The sequence below is a fragment of the Danio rerio genome, chromosome 21 (genome assembly GCF_052040795.2).
Source record: "Danio rerio strain M-AB ecotype USA chromosome 21, GRCz13ab, whole genome shotgun sequence".
NCBI classification, from domain to species: Eukaryota; Metazoa; Chordata; class Actinopteri; order Cypriniformes; family Danionidae; genus Danio; species Danio rerio.
The window spans coordinates 40448396-40465000 of record NC_141041.1 but is presented as its reverse complement, the minus strand read 5'-3'; the positions used below and the strand labels follow the sequence as shown (position 1 = coordinate 40465000).

The 16605-nt window shown below is 37.3% G+C and overlaps 1 protein-coding gene and 1 long non-coding RNA gene across 4 annotated transcripts in view; both read right to left on the bottom strand.

Moving 5' to 3' along the window:
• The window catches only part of rars1 (arginyl-tRNA synthetase 1), a 51469-nt gene that overhangs the window by 10951 nt on the left and 23913 nt on the right, over positions 1–16605 (bottom strand). For all 3 annotated transcript variants that reach the window (XM_087299330.1, NM_200048.1, XM_087299331.1), the window contains 4 exon segments: positions 14064–14173; positions 11769–11874; positions 8209–8381; positions 250–497 (listed from right to left, as the gene is read on the bottom strand). In XM_087299330.1, the coding sequence (XP_087155456.1) occupies positions 250–497; positions 8209–8381; positions 11769–11874; positions 14064–14173 (637 nt within the window).
• LOC147831995 (uncharacterized) lies at positions 2127–6216 on the bottom strand. Its single transcript, XR_015520653.1, has 3 exons — positions 4610–6216; positions 3792–4231; positions 2127–3676 (listed from the first exon to the last, which is right to left on the bottom strand). It is a non-coding gene; the product is annotated as an uncharacterized LOC147831995 (long non-coding RNA).

Below are 16605 nucleotides of genomic sequence, written 5' to 3'. Positions count from 1 at the left end.
ACAGACCATTAAAGTAAAGTGTGACCGAATTCTGGTAGTTCCAGTGTTAAAAACTAGCTAATGTGTTTATGCAGATGTTGTGATTTACCGAAAAGTTTTTGTAAGAAGCTCAAATGTGCAAATAAAAACCAAAATTATGCATTTATTAGTGAATGAGACACATTGTCCTGAATCTTTTGAGTGGTAATGTATATCCAGCTCACAGTAAACACTAATAACTTCAGGATCGTGCTCCGTGAAGAAACCCACCTGTCTGCCGGTCCTTCTCCACGCAGTAACAGCTGTCGTAGAACTCAGTGAAGGTGGTGGCCAGCTCATAGAGGTAGTCGCACAGCGTGTGGAGCAGCAGGTCGTCTGTTATCTTCTGCAGAATCTCAGGGAAGCGCAGGATGCATTTACCCAGTTTCCACTCCTTCTCGTGGTCCAGTATTACATCTGTGGTCTCGGCAGCCTTGCGAAGAGCAGCTTCCTGGATGTTCGCCAGTCTAGCTATAGACCTGGAGACAAACAGAAGTGTGTGTGTTATTGGAGATATTAGGAATCTCATTTCTGCATTTTCAAGTTGTGGAATTTAAGAAAACAAATTGAGCTAAGAGCCATTGACAACAAACCAGTATTATTCTAGTTTATAGTTCATAAGCTTTAAATCTTGTAATTATGAATTAAATGTTTTTCTATCTTATTAAAATTAGATTTCAAGTAAACATTTCAATTCATTTAGTTTTTCCCCAGAGTTATTAAAGGTACTCTATGTAAGTTTTTGACTCTTCTAAAGCATAAAAATACCATAATGAGCTTGCAGATATTTAAGAAACATGCCAAGTGAACATTCTTGTTTATCAGAACTACAATGCTGAAGTCAAGTTATTCTGCTTTGAAAATAAGCATGTCCATGCCGGAACGCTGTCTGTTTTGGTTCTTTTAAGCCTCCCACTCCTTGCTCAGCCATTTATATTTCAGCAACTCCAGTTGCCTTGTTGGAAAACCACATATTTAATTAAATCATTTAGAAAAGCTCTCAAAGCATGCACCCGTGACCGAAATGCGATCTCCGGTGGACAGTAACAGACTCCGAAATGAGATTCAGATTTAGAGATCCACATGAGGTTATTAATTAGTAAATATTTTAAACATTATGAACATAAACATTACGTGAGCAGGCTACACTGTAACACTGTGTCCTAACAACACGCTTTATATGTGATGAGATTTGCAGTGATAAGCAGTTTAGCTTTTTGCACCAGACAAAACACAACAGAAATTCAAATACAGCCACTCAGAATCATAGAATATGCACTCACTCATGAAATGGTAAGTTTTATAATCTAATTAATACATTTTAAACCTCTTTAATTTTACCTCCTTTTTAAATCTACATGCTAAACCACTAAGTGTTGGCTTTGAGTCAGTTCTAAAGTTACATTTCAAATGGTTTATTTTATTTTCAAAATCTGAGGTGAACTATCTGCTGCAGCTTTCAGTAGTATGGCAATAAATGTCATGCAAAATGGCATTCAAATTCACATTGTAAGCATTTAACACTGAATAAAGCACATGAAGTGTACCTGAGGTGATCATGTCATCAAGTATTCAGTAACACTTTATAATAAACTACACACTATAAACCATTTATTAAGCATAAGCAAATAGTGAATTCAATATCTGTTAAGCATTAACTCTACATTAATAATCGTTAATAAGCAGTTTATAACTTCAGCTATAAATGTTGTATTCTTGACTTAAAACCACATTTATAATGTGCTTAATAATTGTATATTCATACTTTGTTAATTACCTTTTTTATTACTGAATTAAGTATTGCAACATTTAAAAAACAAGTTATTTAAGCATCGATAGTTGTTGTTTAAGATCATCCAGAATGAGTTAGTAAATGATTAATAAACTATTCAAATTAACATGTATAATTTTTATTATTTAGGCATATATTAATAGTTACTTTGCATGCTGGTAAGTGTTGTATTAACTCAACTTCATCCAGTTTTGTGACCTAATCTGAATGAGATCTATTTATGCTTTGTAAATCCCAAATAAATGACAATTGAATGCTCAGCTATATTCTAAACAGGAAAAAAGAAAACAAATGACTTTATTCATTCTATTAATTTGAAGATACACAAATAAAACTGTATCAAACGAAAATTACGAAAATCTTTGCAATCTTAACTAAAATAAAATGACTGTACAGTTTAAACATTGCATCACAATATATTGTTAAATCATTATAAAGTTGTTTTTTTTTCAATTATGTGTTAAATTTTGAAACTTCTGTTATTCAGCAATGTGTAAACTTTACAGAAATTTTACTTTCTAAATAAGCTAGCAAAGATGTATTGTTCATTTGGTACTGAGCCTTTAATTGTAATTTATTAAGGATTTATAGAGCATAAATAGTCCTCACTTTAGATCACAAAACTGGATGAAGTTTAATGACAGCATTTATTAACCTACACATTAACTATTAATATATGCCTGAATAATAAGATAAAAATGTTGATTTGAATAGTTTATTAATGATTTACGAACTCATTCTGAATGATCTTAAAAACCCCCAACTACTTTTAAATACAAATGGTTTGTAAATAATGCGATACTTAATTCTGTCATGTAAAATGAATCAATAACACGTATGAAAGTACAATTATTAAACCCGTTATGTAAAGTTGAATTCAGAATTATTAGGCCCTCTGAGCTATTCGCCCCCTTGTTTACTTTTTTTCCTCAATTTCTGTTTAATGGTGAGATTTTTTCAACACATGTCTTAACATAATAGTTTTGGGGTGCTTTTACACCTACACTTTTGTTTCGGAACGCATCTCGTTTGCCCAGTTAGCGCGGTTCATTTGGCATATGTGAACAGGGCAATCGCGCTCTGTTCCGCGCCAAAGTAATCGCTCCGAGATCGCTTGAATGATGTGGTCACGGCTCGATTGAAACGAACCCTGGAGCGGTTCGATTGCAGTGAGAAAGCGATCCAATCCAAGTGCGGTTATATTACAGTGTTTTATGGATATGTAATAGGCATACGGCTATATGAAGAGAAAATTATGAGTAGGGCAGGAAGTTTCGCGAGTCTCCGGATGCCCGCAAACGAGTGATGATCTCCCGGTAATCTTGCGTTTCCCTCCCGGTCCTCAAATAGGCATCGTCGTGCACCCTTCTCACCCCTCCCCACCGCGTCTCTCCTCAGACACGTCACGCGCGCACCCTGTCAATCACCACCAAACCACCACCTCTCCTGACAGCTGAGCATAACGCTGCAAAATAAACCCTGACACTCCTCACCAATGTGAGGAGAGTTTACTCACACGTGACTTGTTTTAGCTCTTTTGGTCCGATTAGAAACTTTGCAGTGTGAAAGCGAACCGCTCCAAGAGCAAAGAGCAACAATGTAACATTTGTAATCTCTGTTTCGGAACAACTGAATCGATTCACAGGTGTAAAAGCACCCTTAATAACTCATTTCTAATATCCGATTTATTTTATCTTTGCCATGATGACAGTAAATAATTTTTGACTTTCAAGACACTTCAATACAACTTAAAGTGACATTTAAAGGCTTAACTAGATTAGTTAGGTTAACTAGGCAGGTTAGGGTAATTAGGCAAGTTATTGTATAATGATGGTTTATTCTGTAGACTCAAAGAAAATCGGCACACTGCCACTTTAGCTCTCAAAAAATCTTTAATGTGTGTGTTTTTGAGAGCTAAAGTGGCAGTGTGCCAATTTTCTTTGGATCTTTTGCTACAAATGTTTGTTTTTTGATCGAGCACCTGCCTTCAAGATTTTCTAGATTTTTGCACATTTCTGTTTTTTTGCATTATTCTGTAGACTCGAAAAAAAAAAGGGGGCAAATAAATTTGTCCCTAAAAGGGTTTTTTAAAAATTATTTAAAAAAGAAAACAAAAAAAATCAAAAGGGGTCTAATAATTCTGACTTCAACTGTGTGTGCTTACAAGTCAAGAACAGAGCATTCATATCTGCCATTATAAACAGCCTACTAATGTTTATTAATGTAGAGTTAACGCTTAACAAATAATAAATTCACTATTTGCACATGCTTAATAGATGATTCATAGTGTGTAGTTATTCTAAAGTGTTGCCGAATCTTTAGATATTTGGACTAAAAAAGACACAGAAACCCCCATGAAAGAATATTTTTGGTCACACTTTATTTTGATGGTCCGTTTGTTAAATTTAAGTTACATTACAACTATAGGTCCCACTTTATATTAAGTGTCCTTAAGTACTATGTACTTACATCAAAAAATAAATACAATGTACTTACTGTGTTTATAATGTATTTGAGAACACTTGTGGTGCTTTTGAGTTGGGATAGAGGTTGGGTTATGGACAGGTTTGGTGGCATGGGTAGGTTTAATGGTGGGTTAAGGTGTAAGGGATGGTCAACAGCGTATTTACAAACGTAATTACAAAAGTTAATTACAGATGTAATTACATACATGTATTTAATCAAGCATAGGTACACAGTAAATACATGTATTTACACAATAAGTACATTGTAACAAACTATTAATTCCTGTGTAAGAATATATTAGTTAAGGCCACTTAATATAAAGTGGGACCCAACTATATGCGAACTAATTCTCATTAGATTATAAGTAGACTGTTAGATTGTGGTTAGAGTTGGGGTTAGTGTAAGTTGTTCTTGAAAAGTTTCTTATAGTAAGTTAAATGTCTGTTGAATGTCTGTATCAACAGACATTAAGCAGAGTCTACTAATACTCAAATGTACTATCAAAATAAAGTGCTAGCCATTTTTTTGCAGTGTAGCAATTTAGAGATTTATGCAGAGAGCCACATAAAAATGAAAAGTGCACAATGGAAAGAAATTAAAAAAGAAAAACATCATGAGCAAAAACAAGAAACCACTTAGCATCTAAAAGCCCTTTGGCCAGTGAACTAGAGGATAAAGTTCTGTCATTCTGAGAAACAAAACACTGAAATCCCCACCAACTGCTGCCGTGTCCAACAATTATTTTTTTGGCATTTCTCCTGTCACTGGCTCTGATTTCCACCTACACTTCTCCTGAAATTTGATTTTCTGTAACCAATTGTTTTGAACAGCTCATAGAAGCTCTCCAAATGCATGAGAGCCATAAGACCAGAGGGATTGTGGTACCCCTAAGCTTCTGACATGAGGTCAACAGCCCTGCTGAGACAGGAGAGCAAACAGAAGGTGACAAAGAGTGAAAAATAAGAGAGTACTTGTGCCGAGCAGCCACTCAGGCAACAACAGAAGTAAAACTGTCACAAACATACGCATTTCAGCCAAAAAAAACACACTCTGACTGCACAGCAGATGCACACATTCATTCATGTGCATACAAACACAAAGCCCCCCGAGTCCCACACACAGTTTCCTCACAGCAACACGGTTTAAACTGCCAAGAGAACAAATGACCAACAACCCGTGAGAATGAACTGGAAGAGCCGGCAGTGTTGATGAACTGTTTCCCACCCCCCATATAGGGAACCAATCAGGACTACACTTCCAGCACAGACCCACATAATCATGTCATTTCTGAAAAAGGGAATCAAAAATAATAATTAAAAAACTAATAAGCTAAGCATTTAACCTGAAACAGGTAAATATGGGTTAATACTGGGGGTTGGTTCAAAAATTGTGGGTTCGGATTTTATCAAGGTTTTTGATCAAGGTTTTTGGTTTAATTTGGTTAACATTTTACAGTATTAAAAAAAAGTTATTCTCAAGGCCTTGGGAAAGTCTATGCCAGGGTACTGCAGAGGAGTATCCGGCCAATGGTTTAACCTAGGATCCAGGAGGAACAACGCAGTTTTCATTTAGGCCGTGGCAAACTGCACCAGATCTATACCCTCACCAGGGTGCTCGAGGGTTCATGGGTTTTGTGTACTTGAAGGCATTCGACCGTGTCCCTCGTGGCATTCTGGGGAGGGTGCTCTGGGAGTATGGGGTCAGAGGCACTTTGTTAAGGACTGTCTATGAACAGAGTAGGAGTTTGGTTCTCATTGCCGGCAATAAGTCAAACTTTCCAGTGTATGTTGGGCTCTGGCAGGGCTGCCCTTTGTCACCAATTCCGTTCAGAATTTTGGTGGATGGAATTTCAAAGTGCAGCGTTGAGCTGGAGGGGGTCTGGTTCGGGGACCAAAGGATTTCATCTCTGTTATTCACAGACAATGTTGTTCTGTTGGCTTCATCGAACAAGGACTTCAGCATGCACTGGTGCGGTTTGCTGCCGAGTGTGCTATTAACAGGCAGATTGGTCCAGCGGCAGCAGTAATGCAGCCCTAAGATTGCTGCACACGTGACCCGGCACCGGATAAGCAAATGAAAATGACATGACGTGACATTCTCAAGGCCATGTATCCTAATTTCAGTCTTAGCGTTGTTTTTCAGTCATTTGTTGTTGATTAATAGTAATGATGACAGCGCGTTAATTTTGGCTACTCTCACATACTTTCACTTTAGACAGCTGTTAAAAATGGGTATTGCACATGCATTCTCTCTATACAGTGCATGCGGAAAGTATTTATAGCGCTTCACTTTTTCCAAATTTTTTTATGTTTACAGCCTTATTCCAAAATTAATTAAATTCATTTATTTCCTCTAAATTCTACACACAATGCCCCATAATGACAACGAGAAAAAATATTTTTTGAAATTGTTGCAAATTCATTAAAAATAAAAAACCTGAAAAATCACATGTACATCAGTATTCACAGCATTTGCTGTGAAGCTCTAAATTGAGCTCAGGTACATTCTGTTTCATTTTAATAGGAGCTTAATTGGAGTTCACCTGTGGTAAATTCAGTTGATTGGACATGATTTGAAAAGGCATACACCTGTCTATATAAAGTCCCAGGGTCGACAGTGCATGTCAAAACACAAACTAAGCATGAAGACATAGGAATTGTCTGTAGACCTCCGAGACAGGATTGTTTCGAGGCACAGGGCTGTGGAAGTTTACAGAAAAAATTCTGCTGCTCTAAAAGTTCCAATGAGCACAGTGGACTCTTCCTAGAGCTGGCCGACCTTCTAAGCTGAGTGAGAAGGGCCTTAGTCAGGGAGTTGATCAATAACCTGATGGTCACTCTGTCTGAGCTCTTCTGTGGAGAGGAGAACCTTACAGAAGAACAACCATCTATGCAGCATCCACCAATCAGGCCTGTATGGTAGAGTGGCCAGACAGAAGCCACTCTCCACCTGGAATTTGCCAAAATACATCTGAAGGACTCTCAAACCATAAGAAACAAAATTCTCGGGTCTGATGAGACTAAAACTGAATTCTTTGGAGTGAATGCCAGGCGTTACGTTTGAAGAAAACCAGGCACTGCTCATCACCAGGCTAATACCATCACTACAGTGAAGCATGGTGGTGGCAGCATCATGCTGTGGGGATGTTTTTCAGCAGCAGGAACTGGAAGACTAATCAGTAAAGAGGGAAAGATGAATGCCGCAATGTACATAGACATCCTGAATGAAAACCTGCTTCAGAGTGCTCTTGACCTCAGACTGGGGCGATGGTTCATCTTCTAGCAGGACAATGACCTAAAGCACACCGCCCAAATATAATGTGGCTTCAAAACAACTCTTTGAATATCCTTGAGTGGCCCAGCCAAAAGCCCAGCTTCATTCTTTGGAATATATTGTACAAATTTAGGTAGATTATAACCTCAGACAAACACAGAACACCCAAACACTGCAGTGCTTTTTTATACTATGGATGTCAATAGTTACAGGTATCCAGTTTTCTTCCAAATGTTTACTTTTGTGTAAAAATGAAAAGACAAACAGGATTGGAAAAATTGAATGATGAGAGAATTTTAAGTTTTGGGCAAACTTCAAGTATTTTGAATATGTCAATTCCGAAAAGCGAGCTGCAGTTTATTTTGTATTTTTATATTTATCTTTTATTTTTTATTTTTTAAAGTAACTTAAAAGAAAAGTAATTAGTAATCTGACTCCTTTTTATATGAAGTAATTAGTAATGTAATCAGATTACAATTTTCCAGTAGTTATCAGTAATCTATTACTTTTTTAAAGTAACTTACACAACACTGATAAGATTACATATTATCCAATAGCAATCTGTATTTAAATGCTATAAAAACAAATGTGAATGGACAAAGCAAAAATAAGCAATACATCATTTACGTAGATCAATACCTACTTGATGTGGGTCTCACCTGATGCGTGTGAAAGCGTAGAGGAGGTAGGCTGCAGTGTTGCCCCTGTCGTCCAGCATCTTGTCAAACGAAAAGACGTAATCATTGATGCGGTTGTGGGAAAGATCTGCATATTTAATGCAGCCAAAGGCCACGGCCTGCTGAGCCTTTTCCAGCTCCTCTGGAGTCAGCACCTGTAACACATCGATACTCACATCATGTAACACATCAATACTCTTACACAGAAGGACAGAACTACAAACTACAATTACTAGTATCATTCAAACTAAAAACAAATCTATTCCGCGATCACCTGAACCCCTGTGAACAAAACCAGGGCGCCCTCTACTCTACCCCCACCACACCACATGCTAACCTTAAAACGTTATGCAATTTTGAGTGAGCGGCCTCACACAAGTGAGTGGGCGTGACAAACCACTTGTAGAAAACACACTGTGCACCAGTTTTTGCACATTTTCAGACATTTTCTTACAATCATTCCATATCTCAAATAAATAGCATTGTGCATATATAAAGTAGGGCTGCACAATATATCATATCACAATGTGCGTGTGCGCAATAGTCGCATCACAAGATCAGCAATGTTGAGTTATGAATGTAGATGACCAGACTCCACAGGTCAAAACACGTGAAATTTGAGGAAACACTGCAGAATTGAACCATTATAGAGTAAAAGTTGAACATAAAGAGCATCAAGTTTTAAAAAATAAATGTTATTAAATTATTATTTATATGGTGAAGACTAAGCAATGCTCTTTTACGTTTGATTATTCAATTTCTGTACACGATTACTGTGAAGATGCTGCCCAGAAAATCATTAAAGCTTTAAGATTGAGTTCATGAGAACAAGACAAGCTTTTTACACTTTTAATGTAATGTAACGTGTATTTTTATATATCGCTTTTATTGTGTATGGCCATACACCTAAAGCGATTCACAATCATGAGGGGGTCTCTCTACTTCACCACCAGTGTGCAGCATCCAGTTAGATGATGTGACGGCAGCCACAGGAAAATGGCACTCACTACACTAGCTATTAGTGGAGTGGAGAGACAGAGATACAGCCAATTCGGAGGCCATGATTGTAAGGGCCGATTGAGGGACTTTGGCCAGGACACCGGGGTTACACCCAAGCGGAAACCTTCCGCTCTACCTCGGGAAGCCAATACGGAAGTAACTAAAACAGCAATTAATCTACTTGCCTAGGGGTCCAAGTGATTTTTGACTGCAAAGGAAACTGGCCATTTTTACAGCTGATAAAAACACGTTTACAGCCTGGTACAAATGATGGCTTTAGTGCATTTAGCTATGATTAACCTTTATAACAACTGTGAGGGAGTGATTTTTTTTTTTAACTCATTCGTTTCCTTTTTATTAAGTTATATTAAGTCTGCATAACTAGGAGCGTGACTTGAGTGACAGCTAGGTCTCGCTGCTCGCCATCTCGTCACCTCAGCTGATTCTAGCTAATTAGCCACTGAGCTCGGCATTTACATCGTATTTTTGTTTGGGTTAATGTTTCTTAACACAGTCAATTGCCTTTTGGGATCGCCCTGGGTGCGATGACATGCGAACAAAATGGCGACATTTGGCCGAGCCTACATGTAACTTCTTTTGCAGTGTTAAGAAACCTATGGGTGCCATCACAGATACTACGTCCATATCTTTTACAGTCTATGGTTACACCCCTACTTTTTACGAGAAGTGCCATGGGATTTTTAATGACCACAGAGAGTCAGGACCTCGGTTTAACGTCTCATCCGAAAAAGGGCGGCCACTGACTGTGGTGTTCCCACACTTTTACTGGGGCATTAGAACTCACACAGACCACAGGTTGAGCACCCCCTGCTGGCCTCTCTAACACCCCTTCCAGTTTAAAAAAAATCCTTAATGATGAAGCATGTGAATGGAATAGTCTTAGAATTCAAATATTTTGCAGGTGAGTTGAGTCTCCAGCAGTTCAGGATGAGTGTGCTTAGAAATGTGTGCAAAGAATGTAGTGTCAAACAGCAGTGTGGACTGTCCTGTCACAAAATGCTGCTAAAATTCCTACACGATGGTAATAGTTTGACTGCGGTGTTTAAATATCTGTACTGCACTTCAATAATGCAACTTTCAGCACATCTACAGTGATATTCCATCACATGGTAAAGTCTATGGTTAATTTGTGTGGCTGCATTATCTGCAGCCTCTGGTTGGACATGAATAACAGCTTAAGCGGTTACGTCACACTCGCCCACCCAACTGAGTGACATGTGCAACACAGAGGCCAGTCTTACCAGGTGTGTGTAAGGCACTTGATTTGCGGGTCAAATTCAATATTGCTTCTAATGTTAAATGCTAATTTCACCCTCACGCTACATCATGACAACATTTGAACTCACGAGACAACTTTTCACCTCGATGAGGAATCTCGTCGCTATTTAATCTATTTAATCGTGACACCCCAATCGTACCGATCGAGCCATGAAATGTGATTATCGGCCGTTATTACAGAACGATCGATCGAAACATCCCCACACAAGGGTTAAATGATTTGTACATCAGCCTGCATGTGCTAATGGGAAACGCAGAAACACTTAGAGACATGAATTGACAATGAAACCACATTAGTCAACTAAAAAACAAATAAAAAAAACAACAGTTAGGAATTTACATGCGATTCCATTTACAAGAACAGATGGAGGGATCCCTTCACGCATTTTATCCTAGTTTTACATTACTCTACCCATCTCTGCAAAGAAATCAATAACAAAGCAGCTTTCTGTGATTAAATGTGTTAAATTTGACCTTGATAATGAACTAAATCTGCTCATTTTTAAAATCTGGGAAACATTTTCACAAAATTTGACTGAAATTATTCTACTTCACTTTTGAGCATCAGTAGATGTGACCCACTTCACACACCATATTGGATTTTGCACAGAATAGCAAGCAATTAAAAGAAAATGAACAGATAACTAGTGTTAAAGAGTGCTTTAACAAGAAAAAAAAAGCTTCAGATCAGATCAAATGTTGGCTCTGTCCTACATCGCTGGTTCGAACTGATTATGCTCACAGGAACACTGCACACGATTACACGCTTTCTAACTTTTCTGCCTAATTTAATGCAGCATATGCTACTTTCAATGTTCCTGACAAATAAGGCATTTGGCAAAAGTCAGATTCGCTTTAGGGAAATGATGTGTTTTTATAAATAATACAACCTAAGTAAACTAAACATCGTAAGTGTTATATTTCAAAAGACGTCTATCTCTTCGAAATGTCTAAATGCATTTGCATTGCTTACTTGTGTCTGAAATTATATAATTGCCCCTTTCAAACTCCTTTACTGTTAGAAGCTCATTTGTGAGATATCAATCAAGCGAGTGAGGCATTAGGAGGCTCTTCATATCCGAGCACAAAGGAGTTGTGAGTAATATAGGCAGTAATTGTCATTAGCGCATCTGGTCTCATTTGAGATCCATTGATCTATTCTGAATCAAGCTAATGGCACACAAAGCCAGCTAGATGGACGTTTTCAGGCAAGGATGTGCTTGTTTCCTCTTTTTTTTATATACCTTATCTCTCTCCTTCTCCTTCAGTTTGTCCATGGATCGTTTCAGACCCTCCTCCAGAAGGTCCATCAGTCGCACCGTGTCTCCTGAACGAGTCTTAAACTTTTTCCTGGGATAAACATTTCATATATATATTAAATATGAAGCAGAGAAATGAAGAATATAAAAATAAAGTACTGTTCAGCGCAAATATTTTCAATACGGGTAAAACTAGTGCTGCATGGAGCTCTGGGGCTGCAACTTGTAATTATTTTTGATGATAACTGATTAGTTTGTCAATTATTTCTTTGATTAGTTGAATAGTAATATTCTACTTGGGCATCTTGCTTGATTTTACTCCTTCAAACAACGTATGAACTGTTTTGTTTTAAGTTTAATATGTGACTATAAACTCACCGGCCACTTTATTAGGTACACCTGTCCTACTGCTCATTAATGCAAATTTCTAATCAGCCTATCACATGGCAGCAACCCAATGCATTTAGACATGTAGACATGGTTAAGATGATCTGCTGCAGTTCAAACAGAGCATCAGAATGGGGAAGAAAGGTGATTTAAGTGACTTTAAAAGTGACTTTAAGTGACTTTGTCGGTGCCAGACGGGCCGGTCTGTGTATTTCAGAAACTGCTGATCTACTGGGATTTTCATGCACAATCATCGCTAGGGTTTGAGTGTCGATTTTTGCTGCAACATTTGGATGGTAGGGTCAGAATTTGGCATCAACAACATGAAAGTAACAGTTCAGGGTGCTGCTGGTGGTGTAATGGTTTGAGGGATATTTTATTGGCACACTTTGGGTCGATTAGTGTAAATTGATCATTGTGTCTATGCCACAGCCTACCTGAGTATTGTTGCTGACCATGTCCATCCATTTATGACCAAAGTGTACAAATCTTTTCTAATGGGTACTTCCAGCAGGATAACGCGCCATGTAATAAAGTGTGAATCCTGTCAGACTGGTTTCTTAAACATGACAATGAGTTCACTGTACTCAAATTGCCTCCACAGCCACCAGAACTCAATCCAATAGAGCACCTTTAAGATGTGGTGGAACGGGAAATTTGCAGCGACAAATATGCAGCAGCTACCTGATGCTATCAAGTCAATATGGACCAAAATCTCTGAGGAATATTTCCAGTACCTTGTTGAATCTATGCCATAAAGGATTTAGGCAGTTCTGAGGGCAAAAGGCAGTCCAACCCGGCACTAGTAAGGTGTACCTAATAAAGTGGCCGGTGAGAGTATTAATGCAATAAATGAAGGTTTCAAATAAAATATTAATTTACTTAGAATTGTGTATTTTAACATGTTGTTGAAAAAAATGCTTGCAACAATATAATAGTAAAATTAAATTACCATTTAAAAGATATTAATGCCTTATGTTTCTTCTGCTCTCCAAAGTTCTATTTATTGTATTGAACACATTAAAACGGTAATACTATGAAAAATGCTTCTCGGTTTTTAATATATATTAAACTCTAATTTATTCCTGTGATTTATTCCAGCTTTTTTCATTTACCATTACTTCAGCTTTCATTCTCTATGATCCTCCAGAAATCATTTCAAATTGCTCAGAAAAGCTTTCTCATTGCCAGCGTTAAAAGCAGTTTGCTGCTTATTACTTTTGTTGAAACCATAAAAGGCTTTTTCCTTAGAATCTTCCAAATCTGAGAGGAAATATTTCGTCATTTTCCTTTAGTCATTCTTACTAAATTGAATGCAATCCTTTCTAAATTTTTGCAATAAAGTAATCAATAATTAAACATTGTTTTCATAGTAAAGCATTTCAATGCATTTAAAGTGAGGGCAAAATAATTGTTTATCAATAGGCTTCTTATCAGTAGGCCCACACAGAATCTTCGCGCGCAGAAATGCGCAGATTTTTAGCCAATCATTGAGCCTATTTATTTACTTGTGTAAACTTATATTTCTTCTATTTTTAATTAATTTAAGTAATATTACTGACTAATATGAAAATGTTTATAAGACTTTTTTTACAATACAGTTTGTAAAGTTATATTTTCTGTCTTTTTATAAGAGACTTGTTTTGTTTACATTTTTTTAACATATTAAGTTTTTATGCGATTAAGCATAAATCTGCAAATTTTTACAATACTTTGAAAAAAAAAAACAGCAAAAAATGTCTGCCGATTTTGTTTGGCCCTAATGATCAGAAATCAATTTACAAAGCAATATAAATCATTATTATTTTTACAGACTACTACATGTTGCAGCCCTCTGGGTCACCCTGGTGGGAAAACTACAAAGGTGACTTCTAAAATGATCAGTGCACTTACTTGTCCTCTCCGAGCACAACACCGAAACCTGCATGTTCCACCCGTGTGACCTTGGGATCATACCAGCCAATCAGCTGAGCGGCAGCAAAGATCACCTGGAAGTGCATTGCCTTCCGAAAGTTGCAGTCAATGCCAATGAAAAAAACACACAAACACACACACATAGAAAAGATTTAGATAAATGGGCATACATTTACAAAGCACCTTAAGCTCTTAACTTGCCGACTTAAGAGAAAATCTTAAAAATAATTGGTGCATCAGTCCATTTCACAAAAAGCTAGCTCCTAAATCCATATAACATCAGAGGCAGTGAAGTGGACGATTTAAGACCAAACAACAAGCTATCCTAAAATAGCTGTTACAGCCAAACTTCCTTGGAAAGAAAACATTTTACAAGCATTTGGGGCTCTATTTTAACGATCCAAGCATATGGTTTAAAGCACACAGCGCAGGTAGACTTAAGCTATGTTTGAATCCACCTTTGCTAGTTTAAGGATAAGAAAAACAGTATACGCATAGTCTAAGAGCTGTCCTAATTCTCTTAATGAGTTTTGGGTGTGCTTTTTGCACAATGTGCATTAAACCAATCAAAGTCTCATCTCCCTTTGCCTTTAAGAGACAGTTGCATTCGCTTCATGGTGGATTCACTATTTACATGGCGGACTTTGTAAGTGGAAAAAATAAAAGCTTCACCAGCGAGGAAACTGATCGATTAGTCAAATAATTAGCCAATTTCATTTGTCATTACTGCAAACAGGTAATTTTGATACATGCAATGGCTGTCCATTAAGACATGAAGACATTTTTATATTTGTACAGACAATAATATTATTTTATATCTTAAACCTTTGATTTTTCATATTTACAGTTTTATTAAACTGCACCACTGACGTTGGATCAACATTTAGTTGGTTAAGGCTGCATATCAACTAAAGCGTTTTTTTTTCCCTCTCTATCTGAGTGTTTGTTTTTAGTCGTCAATGGTCCCGCCACATCTTTGAAGTCCTGCAGCGTAACAAGTTGCCAAGTGGCTGTTTCCTGTTCATGGGTGAGCACTTTGTATTTTTTTAAGCATTGCAAGTTCATTGTCACTTTTGAGCTAGACGTAAAAATCACAGTGGGGGAAGGGCAGGACAATATCATGCAAATGATTGGTGAACACGTAGCCTAAGGGGCCAAACACACCAAATGTACTTTTTGCGTTGATGTGCGCCTTTTTTGACTGATTTACTAACCGCCGCGAGCGTTCCGTGCGCTGCTTATGCTGCGCGCCTCATGTTTTAAAAGGTCATGAAACACCAAAACACATTTTTTAAGATGTTTACAGTCGTATATGTGTCCCACACCGCTAAAAAACACTATTAGGACACATATTTCTTACTAAAAAGTGAAAACTGGTTTTATTTTGCGTTATTTTGAGCAAATTCGTTCTTCTAGTTTGAAACTAATTTTTGAAGCTACGTCACAGTGATTAGATCCTTGTGTGTATACCAGCGTGAAGACTGGATGTCTGTATCAGCAAGTACATCATGACACCTGAATGTTCACCATTAATTCAAAAGATAGACTTGGTTTAAACCAATCAGTGCACTCTACAGTGAATGAGGTCAACTTCATTAATATGCATGCTAGAGACACCACATTGTGTTGCCAAAACAAGTGGAAGAACAAGAATTGTTTGGAGACATGTGTCATCAGTGTTTTGTTTATAAATGTGCTGCAATTAAGGTTTTATTGTAATTTCCTGCTATGAGAGCGCAGAATTTTTGCCATATTTTGTGACAGGATAGTCTATACACACACGGCTTTCTGACACTACCTACCGAGTTCATCTAAATCTTTCTTTTCTCCTATTCGCTGTGCGGCATCAAACATTCCATAAAAAAACTACACTCTTTCAGCAGTTCCACGCATTCAGTATCTTGTTTGTCATGTGGGGGGCATGCATAAAATATATTCCTGAATGAAAGTGAAAGTGCCAAACTGGAGTTAAAGTCGACAAATTAAATATTTGGCAAACAATTCGATTACTGTTGTCCAGTGGTGGAAAGAGAACTGAAAAATCATACTCAAGTAAAAGTACCATTACATGCCTAAAAATGTAGTGCAAGTAGAGTAAAAGTATCTGTTGTAAATTTTTCTCAAAGTATGAGTAAAAAGTAGCCCTTTTAAAAGTACTCATGAGTAATGAGTAGTGAGTTTTACGCTGTGAAAAGCTGATGCGTTTACATGTAACTTGTAGATGTGTGTAAACGTAACATTCTGTAGTGCATGTAGTTATTGGCCAGTAGGCACACAATGTCATAGGACGTTAATATTAGGTTAGATTTAGGTTGTAATGTCAAGTGACCAAAATTCAATGTCTAGCCAGTGTCTAAGGATAACGTTGTTTTGATGTCTAATAACAACGTTAAATGACGTTGATATTTAGTTGATTTTAGGTTGTGTTAGAAAGTGACTAAAATCCAATGTCAAACCAACATCCTAAACCAACATCCTATTGACGTCAAATACTGATATTGATTTTGGACGTCTTCTTGGA